Genomic DNA, 18864 nt, shown 5'->3' on the forward strand with positions numbered 1-18864 from the left:
CAGTTGTAAGCAGCCATCTTATACCTGTGTCCTTCTGGGCCCAGATCATAAATCTATATACAACTGAGTCTCTTTGCTTTACCAGATTATAGATAGAGTTAAGGAATAGAGTTAAGGAATTAGCTTAAATTTTACTGGCTTTTCCCCCTATCTGCTCACACAAGAACTCCAGCCCAAGTGTAAAATGACCCATTTGTGTCTGAAAGTTTCCAGTAGCTCACAAATCAATCTGTTGTTTTGCTGTTGTTTTTTCACCATTTTTCATATTCTTGTTTTGTGCCCCATGTTTGTGTATTCTGCCCATAAAGCTACTTAAGTAGTTATCCCTTCCCTCCTCCACCCCCTTGGTCACCACTGCTGTACCCACCAGGGGAATATTGGTGAAAGCACCAGGGGCTACCTCCAGAGCCCCGTAAAATCCACAACCATGGAGATGCCCAGCCATGGACCTGCCATTCTCAAACAAGCCTGAATCTCAGCTCAAATTAACACATACCTGCTGAATACATGTTGTCCTTGGTCCCACGGTGGCATAATCAAAAAGCAGCTCCTGGATTGCTGGTTCAATTTAGGGTTTGGTGACTGATAGAGGAATAGGGCTGGGTTTGAATGACACCCCTGTTGCTGAGGCACAATGGTGTTTTCTAGATAGAGGTGTGAGGTCCAGTCAGGAAGTGCCAGGCACAGCTGCTCCCTCTGGTGGTCTGTGCCTTTCACCAGCAGTGACAGGGAGGTCAGCGTCAGCAGTCTAATGCCACTCATTTGTGAGTGAGTTCCTCTTAGAACTATTCCTGGGGTGCAGGGTATTTAAAAGACAGCGTCTAGATCAGACAAACCCCAATGAGGAACATTCTATTAAAAATGTGAACGCATACAAGACAAAGGTTGTGGAAATGTTCCTGATTAAAGGAAGCAAAAGAGACATGACAACTAGACGCAATACCTCACCCTACCCCAGATCCTATAAGAGTGGGAAGAAACACTATAAAGGACATTTCTGGGACAAAAAGACAAAATTGGAGCATGAAGGGTAGATTTGATAAAAGCATCATATCAATGCTAATTTTTCTGATGCTATACTGTGGTGATAGAGGGGATTTGCCTATTGTTAGGAAATGGCCTCTGATATATTGCAGCATGAAGGGCCATGATGGATGTAATTTATTCTCACACAGTTCAAACACATTTATGAAAGAATGCACATGTGCAAATGATAAAGCAAATAAGGTAAAATGTTAATAGGTAAAGCTGGATAAAGCGTATGCAGATGTTCGTTATACTATTTTCTTTTATTTTTGTACCTTCTCTTAAGTTTGAATTTATTTTCAAATAAAAATGTTCAAAGGATAGTTTCTGTGCAGTCAGGATCTGATGGCAGATGCCTGACTGAACTCTCCCTGTGGCAGACGTGAAGAATGAGGACATGGCTTTGTTCCCAGGTAGGGCTTCCAGACACATCCCCAAAGGTAGCCAGACACCTAGTCTGAAGTTGCCAATTGGCACCCAAAGCACCCATCTTTTGATCTCTCCCATCCTACAAGGCACGAAAAATAATGCTACATATTGTGTCCTGAGGATTATGGGCCCTGAGTGTTAAAGAAATATTGGTTATGAAAGGATGGTGTATTAGTTTGTTCATCCATCCATTCACTCAGTAAATGTTTTGAGTACTTACTTACTGTGTGCCAGGAACAGTTCCAGGGAGTGAGGATGCAGCCAGTGTTCAAGAGACACAACCCCTTCCCTTAAAAAGCCTATGAGCTCATTGCAGGTGTGCTTACAACCACATGAATAAACCTGTATTTTCAAATGAGTTGATCACAAAGTAAGCTCAGGAAGCTGTGAGGAACCCACCCTTTTACCAAAGCCAGTGGATCTGATGAATTTAATTCCCTTTCAGGATTTTCTAGGGAATAGTTACTTTTGTACCTGATGCTGAGGAGAGGAGGACTCGTGCTGCTTCCCCCATCCTGAGCTCAACCCATCTGTTTCAGCTTAGCTCTCTGCAGGCTGCTCTGCCCTCTGTCAGGATCAGGGAAGGGACCAACAAGCCACTCTATCAACATCCGTGGGCTGATGGATCAGTGAGCTTTGGAAAACAGTCTTTCTCCTGATCTATGCCTGTGGGTAAATGTGGCAGCTATACCCATATTGCTTTTAGAAAGCAAAGACCACCAAATACCTTTGTGTGGCAGTCTGATAGCATTCTAGCCATGAGAATCCAATCACTGGGGTGCCGAGTCATGAAAACAACACGATTGTCCTTCAGCTGAACAGAAAAATTACCTTTGGGGAACAGTTGTTCTCCCCTCTCCAATAATGGGCTTGACATCAACTGTCATGCCCTGTGCACAGAGACAGTAGTGGAGTCCACTGTGTCATGGCTCCAAGCAGTCAGTGTTGGGGAGAGTTCTTAAAATTGTGTGTGTGTGCACGTGCGCGCATGTGTGTGATTGCATGTGACACAGGTCCCTTCTTTCCATGGGTCTCAAGTGGGACTGACCTTCCCCTCTGATGTATTGTGGGCCCAGTCCAAAGAAGTTTCAGATTTGGATCCAACAAACGTTTACTGAGTCCCTACAAAGTTCCAAGCCTTTTACTTTATACTTTGACACATTTTATATCATTTAATCTTTAACAACAACCCTTTAAGGTAGGAATTATCTGCACTTTACAGATGAGAAAACAATCGCAAAGAGGTTCATTGATTTGCTCAAGTATATCATACAGCTTTTTTTTTTTTTTTAAACACTCACACACTACACTGTCAGCTGAGGCCTGTCTGTGTTGATAGCTTATCTTACAGCATTTCTCTTGTCTTCTCTACTTTTGGAGCGGCTGCTCCCCTTATGCAAGCCCCCTTATTTCTTCTCCTTTCACTAGCCCGTATGGGCTTTTCATTTTTTAATACTGCATTTAATAGCACAAAAAAATCACGAATACAAAGAAACTGGCAAAGGTGTTTGTCAATGATATCCCTGCCTCCTCCGCTTTTCTGCTTTCATACCCATGTACGTAATGGGCTACATTTTTTATAAACTTTTCTTTTTCCCCCCAAATGTATAACTGTTATGTGATTGGTCAATTGAAGCTGAAACACCCATGGAGAAAGATGTTTTACGGTTACAAGGGCACACACCCCCCCACACCACCCCCCTCCCCCCCACATCTTCCCACACAACCTTTTGGAGGAATATAGGATATGTACCAGTGTCACGATTTCCCTGCTCCTGCCTTCCCCACCCAGAGCACTCCTGCCATTTAATTTTCCTTTAAGTGACTGCCTCGACTAGAGCCTCTTCTCCCTCCCCTTCTATTTCTCTTCCATCAGGACCTTTTTGGACACTGGGTACTGTTCAATTCTTACTCTGTCAGGCCCATGGGCCATGGTCAAGTAGGTCCTTAAATCTCGATGCCAGTTGTAGTACGGTTGTCGTCATCTTCCATTACAGGTAGTCGGTGTGTCGCTTCAGTAGGCTTGTGTATTCATTTCTTTCACTTTTTCTGACTCATGTTCCAGGACCTGTTTGTGATAGAACAGTAAATACCCTTCACTGTCCAGCACATCCTTAATACTGGCCTTGGTGATGACAGCATCATCACATTTGAACCACTGGTCCTTGTGGTGCCGGATGAAGCTGGTGTAGTGGCCACTCTCCAAGGTTCCTTGGTGATTAACCACAGCAAACAAGGAATACTTATTCTCGTTGTTTCCACTATTAGTTGGCAGCTGCAACTGTCCATTCATTCTGCTCTCTTTACTTGAGGCCATAAACGGTGTCATATCCAGCTCCAGAGGAAAGGAAATGTATGTAGTGATCTTGCGCCTCTGTTTGGCTGAGTGTTCAAACCGTTTGAAATGAAAACAGGCAACAACTGGTAATTTATTCATCGTGAGCTGTTTGGTTGATTCCTGGTAGCTTTGGCAACTGCCACATTTGATTTTGGCACTGCTTCCTAAGTGCTCTGGCCTCGTAAACCTTCTCAAGCAGTCTGTGAGGGTGGTGATGCCTGGTATGTGGCTTTCCCCATTCACACTGCTGTCCCTCCCTGGACTCATAGGCCAGAAGGAGGTGCAAGAGCCAGGCAAGTCCAAACTGATGTCCCAGCATGGGTCTATGGTGGTGGAGACCCCATGGCAGGCTTGACAGGTGACATCAGACTGCAGGCCACCTGTGAAGATTTGGTCTATGATGCAGTTACAGTGGTTGGGATTATTGGCTGCCTTCCCTACATCATCACCTTTGCAGTGCCTGTGCAGGACATCTAACGCCGCAATGAGGAACTCGTGGGCATCCTGTTGCCTGTACCCTGCTAAGTGGCGAGCATGTATCCACACGAGGTGCAGTAACTTATAGGGAACGTGAGGAGACGGGTTTCCAGAATACAACTCCCGAAACAGCGAAGACATCTCACAGACCAGACACAACTCAGGACTAGGCATTTCACATCGGTGCCTGTCGGAGAGGAAGAAATCTCTCAGGATGGGAGTGTGGGTCAGGGCCTGGACGATGCAGTTCATAAAGCACGTGTTGCCGAGATTGATTAGTCCTCTTAAGCCGATGGTGAAGCTGGACGTGATTCTTCTCCGCCGTGGGTTGTGCCCCAGCAGTTCTAACTCGGGTTTGGTTGTTTCCCAGGTTGGATATTTCTCACCAAGGCCTGGGACTGAACACTGCTGGTGAGAAACCTCTGTTGAGGTGGAGGCTTGTAATTTCAAGGCTTCTCCTTGCTCTTCTTTGGCAATTTGCTCAATGTCTTTGTCATACACATAGTCCTTACACATAAAGCAGTATATACCTCCATAATAAAGGTCTACCGCTAAGTTGTGTTGTTTTGTCTCGGCGTGCTCATGAATGTGTTTCTCTGTGAAGCAGCCAAAGAAGACACAGGAAAGGCAAGAGTGGAGTCTGTTCAAATGGGTGCCACACACATGGCAGATGCACGACTTTGCCTTGCTTTTCCTAGTCTCTGGGGTTCCACACCACACGAAGCACTGGTAAATGACCCGCAGTTCCTGCCTCCAGTTCTCTCCCACCTTAAAGCTGTTCACGTGGGAACAACCTGGTGGCCCCACGGCAAAATCCACATCCAAGCATCCGCCCCCAGGGCCGCGCCGGGGCCGGGGCCGGGGCGGGGGCCGTGGCCTAGGCTGCGGCGGGGTACGGAGCCGGGTCTGGGGCCGGGGCCGGGGTCGGCGGCGCGGAGCACGACTGCGACGCGGAGAGGGATCGGGGGGCCGCGGCGGATCGGAGGGAAGGGTGGGGGGAGGAACCTCGTCGCTGCTGCCGCCACCGCCGCTCCGCGTTGGATTCTCATCCTCCAGCTCCGGCTTCGGCTCCCCCTTCGACTCCTGCTCCGCCTCCCGTACCGGCTCGGGTTCGGGCTCGGGCTCCAGCTTGAGCTCAGTCCGGCGGCCCGGATCCTCCGCCGTCTCCACCTTCCCCGCCGTCTCCACCTTGTCGGTGGCGTCCACCTTCCCGGCCGCCTCCACCTTCCCGGCCGCCTCCACCTTCCCCTCCACCTTCGCCTCCGCCTCCACCTTCCTCTCCGCCTTCTCCGCCTTCTCCGCCGTCTCCGCCGTCTCCGCCTCCTCTACCTCCTCCGCCTCCACTGGCGGCGGCTCCTCCCCCTGCTCGCAGGGCTCTGGCGGCCACTGGGCGTGGCGGCGCGGGGGCCACGCAGACCTGGGGTGTCCCCCGCCCGGCCTGAGAGAGCGTGGTGGCTGTGGCAGCTGGACCCAAAAGGGACTTTCACTGAAGGAGGCGGCGGCGGAAGCAGGCGACGCCCCCGGGAATCCTCCCGCCGAAGCCCCCTAGCGGAGGCCGCTCCTGCAGCCAGGCCCCGTTTCCTTTAATTCAATATTTTCCAAACTTGCTTGTTCACGAGAATCACGTGGGGAGCATGTTGAAATTACGGATTCCTCGGCTCCACCCGCAGGCCTACAGAATCAGTCTCTGGAAGGGAGGTGCTCCGGAACCTGTATCTCTAACTAGGGCCCGAGAGGCTGCTTATGATCAGGCAAGTTTGGGAAACACAGCTCTAATTCATTGAGGCTGGCGGGAAGGGGGGCGGGGACCGCGCAGTCTCTTTAAGGCGCTTCCAGTTCTCAGCTCCAATCGCTGCTCTGACCCCCATCGTCGTCTCCTCCCCTCTCCTCGTCCTTCCCTAGGTCCATGCAGGCTTCCCCCAGCACTGCGGGGCCAGGGGCCCGAAAGGTTGCGAAAACCAGAAACGTTTCTGAGGCTGTGTAATGTCCCCTCACGAGGGGGTCCTAGGGAGTACAGGCAAAAGCCGTGACAGCCATCATTCCGATGACTGAGCCTGCCCCCAGTTTCTGAGCCTGCCCCCAGTGTGTCCCAGTCACCCCTCCCACTCAGGTCCTTCTCTTCCTGCAAAGGTTGAAGCTCCAGCTCCATTTGGGGGCAGGCCTGGACCCCAGATCCGGAGCGGCGGCGAGTCCAAGGCCGCTGAATCTGAAGTGACACCTCCCCTTTCCCATCTTATCAGTGTTCTGTAGAGTCCAGACCAGCTCCTTGCCTCCTCCTCAGGCAGCCTCCCAAGGCCAAGGGTGGGATGAGGGTTTGGCAGCTGGCTTTCTCCCCAGTAGATGCTGAGCATCCCAGGGACAGAACTCAGCTCTTCCATCCAAGGCCAGTGGGGCAAGGCATCACAAGGCCATCTCTCCCACTGGCACCTCTCCTGCTCAGAGAAGGGCCTAAACTACAGATGCTGTCCAGAGACCCTTAATCTCTAGCAGAAGCCCAGGGCAGGCAGCAGGTGGGAGTGCAGAGGAAGCCTGTGGAGCTGCTAATGGAGAGAGGGAATCGTGCAAGAATCTGAGGGGCCTCTGATAACTCCTGTGCTGAGAGGCTGTTGGCACTGGGAAGAAGCACCATGGAGCCCATGAGAAATGAGGCCAGAACCGGCAGCTCAGGTCTTGAGCATGGCTGGGGGTATGGGGAAGCAGATCCATTTGCTGGTCCCAGGGAGTGCAGCACAAGGCAGGCATCAGCACATTGAGCCAAAGGGCAGGCCGTGTTCTAAGAAGAGCCTGGTCCTGGTGGTGGCCGGCTGTGGCCAGGTGCACCCTGGCAGGCTTCTGGGGCAATTCTACTTGGTTATATACTCCAGCAGAGTTCTCTCTGGTCAGCACAGGATGTCACCATTCACCTGGCTTTCCCTCCAGGAAGGGGAAAAGGAAGGACGCCTAGGGTTAGCAGCAGGAGGAAATCGTTATGAATCAGTAACCCTTAAGGAGGATGCCTAGTTCCCACCCAGCTGAGGGCTGCCCAGGTGCCTGCCCTTCCTACATCAGTTCTGCCTTTAATTCCTTGAAGCACCCCAACATCCTTCCAATAAATACTTGCCCTTTGTGGCCTGTAACCAGAGGAACTGCAACTATCATACCGGCTGAAGGAATGCTGCTGCTACTAAAAGTGACTAGGGTCATGGAGTGTAGGAGGCAGGGGAAGGGTTACTCTCATCCCATCTTCACAGAGTAACAGACAATGAAGAGACCTAATGATCTCTGTATACCAGGGACTGTCTCCCATTGAAGACTAGCCATGGTTATCTGGTTGCCTTACTGATCAACTTCCCGTAGAAGCATACAGGTCCACCTGGACTCTGCTCAGGCCAGCGTGTTCTGGAAGTGGAGGACTCTGCCACCATTCATTCAACAGATGTTTATTCAGCACCCACCCACAGCCAAGTGGTATGAGGTGCTGCAGAAACAACAGTGAAACAAAGACATTTACTCCGGGGCCAGAATTGTGGCTGATTTCCCCAAAAGGCACACTAAGGAAGTGTTTTTCTAGGTCACTAGCAGAGAAGAGACACCCAAACCAAAAATACATATAAAAACATTATATATCAGAATCACTATAACGTTTGATTATTCGAATAGTCCCTATGGGAAAATCACAAATTAGTTGTACTTCCTTACATTCATTTCCTGAATGCACATTGCTTTTGTTTTGAATCACATGTGGAGGTGATCTTGAGATGCTTAGTGTTTGAGTCTGGATTCAGTCTTGGGCAAATGTCACGGTCTGCACCTCACAAAGACATGACAATTCCTGGCAAAAGAGGCTGATCTTAGGAGAAACAGCTCCTCACAGTCCCCCTTGCATCTGAGTGCTAAATACAGCTCTGACCACAAGGTGGCAAAAGAGTAAATTACAATTCCTCATATACATATTTTGTATGTTTATATAAAACTATTGGTTTGTATTAAATGCTCTCTAAAAATATTTGAAAAATGCTGTTCACCTATATGCATTTTTAGGTTGATGTCTTAAATTTTGCATCATAAATGTCAATTGGCTGCAAACATGTAATTTCTGATAAGTGCTAACATTCAAAAATAAAACTCTTACGTCACTATTTTACATGAATTCAGTGGAACCTAAATACCTTAGGGATTTGAAAGCCACTATCATCTGTCTTAAAAATTTATAACCAATAGGTGCAAGTTGTATATTTTCCCTTTTCTCCCTGAGTTCTTAATCCCACTCTATTCTTCCAACAGAATTTTGTCTCAATAATACGTATTTTTGCACTTGAAACAATTTTATAGATTGTTCTGCCATATTATTCTGCAGCAAAATTGTATAAATGTGTATTTAAATGCTCTCTAAATGTTCCTCTTATCATAAGGCTGTAAGATGGTGTTGTTTAAAATTTTTCTGTTTTTTCTTAACAATTAGTATTACAATATGATAGATCAATGCATTGTAAATATATTACAAAAGATTTTATAGGTAATTATTAAAAATAAAAGTTTATTGGCAGTAAAGAGGATTAGTAGAGCTATTTTGAAAAAAATTAGTGGATGTATCTGTGGATAAACATTGCTTATTGCTAGAATGAGACATGATTCAGCATCCATTCTCTTCCTCTTTTTTGTTTGGTTAAATGTTAGCATACAGAAACCTCCTTCATATAAATGGGTAAATCAGAATGGATATTTGTTTTGCCAATATCACTCAAGTCTTTGAATCTTTTGGAAATATATGGGTAAAAATTACACAAGATGTTTTATCTTCAAAATTATTTCTCATGATTTGTCAGCTACAACTCCACTGGGTTTTCCTTCAATTTTATTGGAAGCAAAGAAATGGAAACCATCTGAGTTGCAAAAGGATTTGATCCCTTTCATTTGTTAGAACAGTTTGTTCACCATTGACAGCAGTGTTTGGAATTGTCTCTCTGGTGCCCTGAGGATTTTACACTGCAGGGCAATACATCCAGATGAGATTCAGGATGGGTAAAAGATATGCTTGCCTTTTGTAAGTGCAAAAGGCATGAGAAGGGAAAGATGGAAGGAGAGAACCAGCTTGATTCCTCCACAGTAAGTATGTTATTTGGCAGATCAATTTTTAAAATGCATATGAAATTTGAGGATGTAGAAATTGATTCCCTTCTAACTCCTGTACCCTAGGGTAATGCACACTCCTTTGAAATTTGCTTGTTTACATTGTTCTAAAACTAATACATATATATTTGTGAATTTTTAAAAAAGATATAGAAAAAAGAATGACATGAAATGTGAAAGCCCCTCTCTCTTCCCATGACAATCACACCAAGTTCTATTCCCTGGAAAAATTTGAGAAATTTTCTATGCAGATAAAAGTGTATTTCATACATATATTCTTTTTATGAAATATAAATGAGACTAATATGCAGAAGTTCTCTCCAAGTTGATTTATGCATCTAATGAAACACCAATAAAAATCCCATGAGATTTTTTTAGGGGAGACTTAATGAAGTAATACCTAAATTAGTATGGAAAACTAAAAAGCATTTACCTCTTCCTTTTTTTTCTTTCTAAAAATAAGGATGTAATTACTATAGGTAAATAGCCATCTTGTAACTAATCCAATTGAAAGGCAAAAAACGAAAAGAAAAGAAACTGATCACCTCTAGGTCTATTCTTACATGTGAGGAAAAACTACTGTATTATATCAACTCTAAGAGGCACATCTCTTCAGATTTCAACATTGCTGAAATATTTGAATGACAGTTTATGATTACTTTGGCAGCACTTTTTTTCTTTCTTGGTGATATATAAAATACCGTGTGTCTCACAGTAAATAGTATCTGAGAATCAGTGTAATGCTCAAAATGTCATCCTTTTAAGTCTTTGTTATTTGGATCCTGGTTGTGTGTAGCCTGAATACAATTCCTAAGTGAGAGTAGGCTTGCTTGCTTTTCTTCCAGCTTACGTAAATTTATCCGGTGCCCAGTCTACGGTTGTGAACACAATCCGAGGTCTTTATGTACTTGTAGATAATATCAAACCAGTGGGTTTGCCACATCCTTTGTGGAATCTTCAATGTTGACCTCTCAATAGCAGGCTTTCTATGTCACTCCTAGCAAAGCCTCAGTCCTTATCCTGCCCTTTCAGAGGCCCCTACTGAATCTGGCCTTGGGCTCTGAGACCTTGCTTCCTATCAACTCAGCCTTGCTTCAAGCAGACTACACTTATTTCTAGTCCTTGAATAAATTAAGCTGGATCTTATTTCTAGGCCTATATCCTTAGTGTTTCTACTGCATGGAAAACTCTTCCCTTAGAAATCCTCATGGCTTTCTCCCTCATTTGCTTCAGATCTCTGCTTAAATATCACCTTATCTCAGAAACATTCTTTGACCACTGTATAAAATAGCAACCCATCCCTGCTTTAATTTTCTTCATAAGGTATCACTACACGATGTATTAATTAACAATCACATGGATATATTAAATATTACACACACACAATTAATATAAACACCAAGAGAGTAAGATGTTCACTATTTTATCCCCAATGGTTTTTGAAAGTTCTTACATATTTAAATATTTGGCAAATAAACAAATAAATGTTTACCTCATGGATGAAGTCATCCATATTTTAATATTTTATTGGGTATTTTGTATTACCATTTTTGTGAACTGGCTCGTGTTCTTGGGGTTTCTCAATAATCTTAATAAGTAGCACTTAGATGGCTCTTGAGGTATGCCAAAAGATGTTCCTATTTAACTTGTTTAACCCTTGCTACAATTTTAAGAAATTCTTTTTTATCTACTCCCATTTTTAAGTGATGAAGCTGAGGCAGAGAGATTGAATAACACCCAAGTAAGTGATAGATGTGGGATTCAAGCTCAACTGCTGGAATCTAGAATTTGGTCTCATACCTACTAATCTATTTGCCCTTTATCTGTCAGATTCTAAAATATAAATATTTTCCACATTTGTCATTGTCTGTTGTCTTTTATTTTTACTATGTGATGATTAAGATTATTATATAGACAAGTTTCTCAAACATTTCTTCATGTGTTCTGGATTTTAATATCTCATTTTAGAAAAGTTTCGTTTTAACCCTGATTATAAAAGTACAGAGTGAGTGGAAAGGGCCTGAGACAAAAAAAAAAAAAAACAGTTTGATGATTTCAAGAAATGAAAACAAAGTCAGAGTGGCATGAGCTTGATGACCAAGACAGGGGAGAGTGATACAAGATGAGGATGAGGACTGAGGTACAGGTGAGGGCCAGATCGCTTGGAGCTTTGTAGAGCATCATACAGGACTTGGATATTATCCCAATTCCACTGAGAATCATTTGGGGGTTTTTAGAAAGTCAATGGCATGAGATTATTTATGGCTTACATATAATAATTATAATCTAATAATAATAATAGTAATTAATATTGATTGCTTATGGTATCCCAAGTACTGTTGGGATGAGCTCATAACACACTGAAAGCTAGGTACTTATATTATTGTTACTATACACATAAGGAAACTGAGGTACAAACAAAAAGGAGCTGCAGATGTACCTCAGTGGTAGAGTGCTTGCTTAGCATGTGTGACACCCTGGGCTTGATCCCCAGCACTGCAAAAAAAAAAAAATCTTTAATAAAGTACTTTGGATTTTCTCATGTTTATTCTCTGCTTCTATACTTCTTCCTAATCAGATTATACCTAACATCAACAATGAGATGTCTGATACCTACTTTTTATTTTTTTAATATATATATTTTTAGTTGTAGATGGACAAATACCTTTGTTTATTTATTTTTATGTGGTGCTGAGGATCAGACCCAGAGACTCACACGTGAAAGGTAAGCTCTGTACCACTGAGCCACAACCCCAGCCCCCTGATACTTGCTTTTTCTAGGCCCTTGATGTCTCATTGGTGGTCTGCAGATTTCTTCTAGGCTAACAAAAGGGAAAATAACAAGTCAACTCGACACTATGGCCCCTAATTCTGAGAACTGGGCTTCTCCCCATCCCATTTGGTCCATACCAAAATACTCAGAAATAGCCAGCCTGCTGTCCCATTCATGATGACCAAGAGTTAGCTCAGCAGCCCCTGTTTACCATTGCAGCAGTACTAGACCTTATACCCTGCACTCCCACAGCCATACCAGCAATCAGAAAACTGAGGAATGGGGTTCATCAGGATATGTCTCAGGACATGTTAGAGATCCCAACCATAAAGAGGGAAGCAGTGAGCCTAGAGGTGTGGAAGGGCCAGAAAATGGAGGAACTTCAAGCATGCATGTAATCCCAAGGAGCCTGCAACCAAGTGATTGCAATGGCCTAAACCTTTCTTTAACTTAAAGAAAGGAGAAGGAGGAAGAGAGAGAGGGAGGGAGAGAGAGGAAATTTATGGTTGTAGGGGTGGCAGCAAAGATGAAGATTATACTACATCATATTCCAACCAGCCATCTCCCCAGTTTTCCCCACGTATTACCTCCAGCTATTCTGTATCTTCTATCAATCTTCAGCAGCTCTGACTGTAGCCCATAAGAATGATGCACCATTTGATTGACACTTTTGATTCTCTAATGATGTTCATATATGATTTCTGACAAACTTGCTGCAATTTGGCACAATATCTGGTCAACCACCTATCTTACTTTTGCCTTTTAGGAAAATATTGGAATCCCAAAATATGTGCCCAGTGCTGGAAGTTGGGATAAAGCTTGAACCTACATGATCTTAAAAGAAGCTCAATGAAGAGTACATTCTGCAAATGCACTTACCAAAGTGTTTTATTCAGCGTTTTTTTCTGTGACTTAAAGAATTGATGAGCAATTTTAGAAAAGAAAAAGTTTATATATGGGCTCACAGTTTGAGGTGTCTCAGTCCATAGACAGCCAGTCCTATTCCTCAGGGATTGAGATGAGGCAGAGAATCATGGGAGAAGGTATGGTGGAAGGAAGCAGCTCACATAATGACCAGAAAGCAGAGAGTGACTCCATTTGCAAGAGGCAAAATATATACCCCAAAGCCATCCCCCAGGGACCCATCTCCTCTAGCCACACCCTACCTGCCTTCAGTTACCAATTAGTAAATTAATTTTACTAACGGAGGTAACAGAGGATTAGTTCACTGATTGGATTAAGGCTCTCATACCCAACCATTTCTTCTCTAAACCTTCTTGCATTGTCTCAAACGTGTGATTTGGGGGGATACCTCACATCCAAACCACAACACAAAGTATGTAATCTGACTTCTTATGCTTGTCCTAAATGCCTCTTTGAAGTTTGAAGGGTAGGAAAAGATGGAGTTTGTAAGATTGTACTGAAGCTGGCAGATAAAAATCTTAATCACATTCTTATTCTTTTTTAATATCAATCCTTAAAACCACAAGAAGCTATACAAACAAAATTATATAACCTCAATAGAGGGAAATTCACTGATGTCTACCAAAATTACATGTGTATTCACTATTTGACTCATGAATCACACTTCTAGGAATCAAACACAAAGATAACACTAGCCAATATATAAAATGACATGCACAAGATCATTCATTGCAACACTTTGCATAATAACAAACATTTAGAGAAATGTCCACTCCTAAGGAGCCAGTTGAATAAATTATAGCAAAGTTGCAAAATGCAATACTGTAGAATGAGAGAGATTTTTATATAATGATTAGGACTAAAATATCTTGAAAGATTGTCAAATGTCCCCTGGGGAATGCAATCCCCTCCAGTTGAGAACTACTAATCTAGGACAATGACCATAAATAAAATTTTTTAAATTAGGTAAGATTATGATGGAAAACCTACCATCTGAACACATTGGTCAATTTTAGCATCCTTAAGTGTAGATAACTACATATTATGTGCCTCATGATAGGATATGGTAGGAAGCATACAGTACTACCAGTGATGTATTGATGCCAAAAATAAAAATTGAACGTAAATCTAATAGTGCCAACTCCCCATTGATGGTGAATATAGAAGGGAAAAGAACAAGTTCAAAGTCTCCACTAGGAAACAATCAGTCAAATCCAGAATGTGGGATCTTTCATAGGAAAATTGACAGTTTCTTCAATGATAAATGGCATTTAAAATTAGATGCAGGAGAGAAAGGCAAATTTATAGATTTTTTAGTTTGTTTATTCTTTTTCTACCCGAAAGTAGACTATATCTTGACATAATCTACATACATGGAGTATAACTTCCCATTCTTATGTTTGTACATGATGTGGAGTTACAATGGTCATGTACTCATATATGAACATAGGAAAGTTCTGTCTGCTTCATTCTACTGTCTTTCCTATTCCCATCCCCACTCCCTTCCCTTCACTCCCCTTTGTTTAATCCAATGAACTTCTATTCTCCACCCCATCTTATTGTATGATAGCATACACATATCAGAGAGAATATTCAGCCTTTGGGGTTTTTTTGGATTATCTTACTTCACTTAGCATGATAGTCTCCAGTTCCATCCATTTACAAGCAATTGCCATAATTTCATTCTTCTTTATGGCTGAGTAATATTCCATTGTGTATATATGCCACATTTTCTTAAATTCATAGATTTTAAAAGCAGCTTAACAACCAAATAAAATATTATATTTGCTTTGGATATTATTTTTAAAAGTTTAAAAAACATTTCTTGAAACAATCAGGAAAATATGCATATGAATTGATGATATTTAATTATATTTAACAATTATTTTAGTAAATTTTGATAATGGTTTGTGATTGTGTAAAAAGTAGTTTTCTGTTAGATAGTCACACTGACATTGAATAAAATGATATAATATAATTTGAATTAAAAAATTAAAACAAATCTTGGGATGGGGAGGATAAACAAATAAGATTGGCAAAATATTGAAAATTGTAGCTGAGTAAAATTGGTTCATTCTATTAATCTCTCTGTTTTATAAATTTTTATATAATAAAATGATTTTAAAGAGAAAACAAAAGTATGTAGTATGTGTATGTTCCCCTTTCCTCCTACTAAATACAGTTATAAACCTTGAACACTGTATATAATACAAGCCTAAGAATACTCTGAAAGGTAGATAGAATAAAGCAGACTGGCCATAGACCTCAGAGCCAAAGGAATGATACAGCATACAGTTTTTCTCCTGTATGGAGGGTTTTTCTCCCTTGAATATCCTGGGTTGTGGAGAAGCTGGTAACCTGGAAATATCAGTGAGCACAGACCTAAAGAAAAGCCTGCTGTCTCTAAGCCAAGAACCAGAAAAGGAGCAACCTTTCCAGATAGGTAAGTTGTCGAAAATAAACACTACTCCAATCAAACACCATTAAAAATTACAGCATCCACCATGCCAACAAAGGTCAAGCAGGAAACTTAGACTTCCATCTTTACCAGGATCCCAAATTTCCCATCACAGTGGTGTCAGAGAAAGGCAAGTTGGGAGCCAGAACTTTCATTCTATCTGACAGTAACAGGCCCCCTCTTACACAGTATCATTGGAGACTACCATAACCACCTGAAAATAACAGGTGGAGGGGTCCCTCCTCTTCTCTCCATTAGGGTTGTATCAGTAGAAGCTTAGTGGAGAATCATTAATTTTACAACATCCATCATTCACAAGAATACCCTCACCATTACTACATGGTGTCAGTGGAGGTCACAAGGAACCATAAAAAGGAACCCCTCCCTGTCCCTTTCTGCCAGAGTGGTATCAGCAGATTCATAATGGGGAGCTTCAACTCCTACCTTGCCAAGCAGTAATGATGAGACCCACCCAGATGTCAATTAAGCTGGGTGGGTCACTTAGACTTCTATTATACCTAGAAGTGATCAAAGAGGCATTCCCCTTCCCCTGCCAGACCAGTGTCAGAAGGACCCTGATAAAACAGGAGATCTTGAGTCTTAAAACTCCAAAAATGTCCAGGTCTCAATTTAAACATCACTCTTATCAAGAACCAGAAAATCTTTTTTTAAAAATTTTTTAAAATTCTAATTTGTTATATATGACAGCAGAATGCATTACAATTCATTTTACACATATAGAGCACAATTTTTCATATCTCTGCTTGTGTAGAAGGTATATTCACACCAATTTGTGTCTTCATACATGTACTTTGGATAAATGTCCATCACATTCCACCATCATTTCTGACCCCATGCCCCCTCCCTTCCCCTCCAACCCCTCTGCCCTATCTAGAGTTCGTCTATTTCTCCCATGCTCCCCCTCCCTACCCCACTATGAATCAGCCTCGTTATATCAGAGAAAACATTCGGCATTGGAAGAACCAGGAAATCTTTAATGAGAAAAGTCAATCAAAAGATTCCAACTCTGCTGGGGATGTGGCTCAGTGGTTAAGTGCTTGCCTGGCATGTGTGTGGCTCAGGTTCGATCCTCAGCACCACATACAAACAAAGATGTTGTGTCCGCCGAGAACTAAAAAATAAATATTAAAATTCTTTCTCTCTCTCTCTCTCTCTCTCTCTCTCTCTCTCTCTCTCTCCCTCTCTCACTCTCTCTTAAAAAAAATATTCCAACTCCATATACCTCAGTATATAGCTCAGTAGTAGAGTACTTGCCAGACATGTGCAAGGTCCTGGGCTCAATTCCCAGCACCACAAAAATTTAAAGACACCAGTAATAACTGGCATTAATGTTCAAAAAGACATGTGAAGAAGTACTTACAAAACAAAACCAAAACAAATGAAAAAGTAGAAAGTCCTAGCAAAGAAATAGGAGAAATAAAAAAGAATGAAATGGAATTTTAGAACTGAAAAATATAGTAACTATAATTTAAAAACTCAATGAATGGGCTCAATAGCAGAATGGTAGGAACAGGGGAAAGAATCAGTGAGCCAGAATCTAGATGATTATAAATTACTTAATATGAACAACAGAGAAAATAGACTGAAAAAATTGAACAGATCCTGAGGAACATGTGGGGCTATGACAAAAGAACAAATAGTGGTGTCATCAATAATTAGGAGAGGAGAGAAAAAAGAGGGGTCTGAAACAATATTTGAAGAAAGATCGCTGAAAATTTCATGAAAAAGGAACATGAAACTACAGATTCAAGAAATTTAGCAAACTCCAAATAGGATAAACACACACACACACACACACACACACACACACACACACAAATCCACGTGAGGACATACCATAGTCAAACTTTTGAAAACAGAAGGAAACATAAAAATGTTGACGTCAATAAGACAGAAACAAAGCCTTGCATTAGGGAAAACAATTTAAATCAGAATTTCTCACCAAAACCCACAGAGACCAGAAAGAACTGGCACATTTTCCAAGCAGTGAAGGAAAAAACTGTCAATCCAGAATACCTCTATCCAGCAAAAATATCTTTCAGGAACAAAGCAAAAATCAAGGCATTATCATATGAAAGAAAATTAAAAGAATTTGCCACCAGCAAACATAACGAAAAGAATAGCTAAAAGAAATTCTCTAAACAGGAAACATAAAACATGGAATTTTGAAGAAAAAAAAAAGAAAGCTTAACAGAAAGAGTAAAGATATGGCTAAATACAATAGATTTTCTCTCTTCTTCTCTGTAGTTTTCATAATTATATTTAATGGTGGAAACAAAAATTATAACACTATCTGATATGGTCCTCAATGTATACAATGTATAATTAAAACAATTATAAGTGAAGTAAGGTAAAGAGTGGTGAGGTTCTACATTTCACTGAAACTGGGAAAATATCAACACTAGTAGAATGTGATAAAGTGTGCATATATAATGTAATACCTAGAGTAGCCAATAAAAAAGTGATAGAAAAAGATATACTTCAAAAACACTATAGGTAAATAAAAATTCAATTCTAAAAAAAGTCCAAGTAACTTCCAGAAAGGCAGAGAAATGAATACAGAGAAACAAAAAACAAAGAGCTCTAACAAATAAATAAACACAATGTCAGACTTAAGCCCTAACACACCAATATCCAAAACTGGAAACCCACAAAACATATTTTACTATGTAAATGGCTAAACAAATTGTGATGCATTTGTACTATGGAATATTATTTACCAATTAAAGGACAAATTATACATGCAATAATGTAGATGAATCTCAAGGGTATTATGTTGAGTGAAAAAAAGATTCAATTTCAAAAGGCTACAAACTATATGATCCCATTTATATAACATTCCCAAAGTCACAAAACTAGAGATGGAGTACAGATGTAGTCTTCAAGGATTCAAAATGCTGGGTGGGAGGGGGTGTGGGTGTAACTATAAAAAGGGTAGCAGGAGGAAGATCTTTGAGGTGATGGAACAGTACTGTATCTTGCTTGTGGTGTTGGATACAGAAATCTACACTTAGTAGGATGATGGAGAACTATACACACAACATTGTCTCAATGTCAATTTTCTGCTACACAACATATAACCACTGCTAGAAACTGGGTAATGGTTACCTGGAACAGAACGTCTATAATCTATTGGAAAAGAAATTTCAAGTAAAAACAGGAGGAAATCAAATTCTTAACAATATTTTTCTACCAGAATGTTAGGGTTTTTGTTCCCCTAAATGCTTCTGAAGGTATCATTTTACTTGCACACAGAAAAAAAAAAGATCCAATTTTCAGGACTTTTTCTTCTTAGAGGACAATGAAGAA

General features: G+C 41.7%; 1 protein-coding gene across 1 annotated transcript; it reads right to left on the minus strand.

Moving 5' to 3' along the window:
- Window positions 1-3219: 3219 nt before the first annotated feature.
- On the minus strand, window positions 3220-5498 carry Usp27x (ubiquitin specific peptidase 27 X-linked). The gene has a single exon (XM_077107157.1). The coding sequence runs from the start codon at window positions 4784-4786 to the stop codon at window positions 3470-3472; it is 1317 nt and encodes a 438-aa protein (XP_076963272.1). The 5' UTR covers window positions 4787-5498; the 3' UTR covers window positions 3220-3469.
- Window positions 5499-18864: the final 13366 nt, after the last annotated feature.

Source organism: Callospermophilus lateralis, chromosome X, assembly GCF_048772815.1.
Source record: "Callospermophilus lateralis isolate mCalLat2 chromosome X, mCalLat2.hap1, whole genome shotgun sequence".
Lineage (NCBI taxonomy): Eukaryota > Metazoa > Chordata > Mammalia > Rodentia > Sciuridae > Callospermophilus > Callospermophilus lateralis.

Coding starts and splice junctions, on each gene's coding strand:
- Usp27x (XM_077107157.1), bottom strand. CDS start 4,786: ATGTGTAAGGACTATGTGTATGACAAAGACATTGAGCAAATTGCCAAA.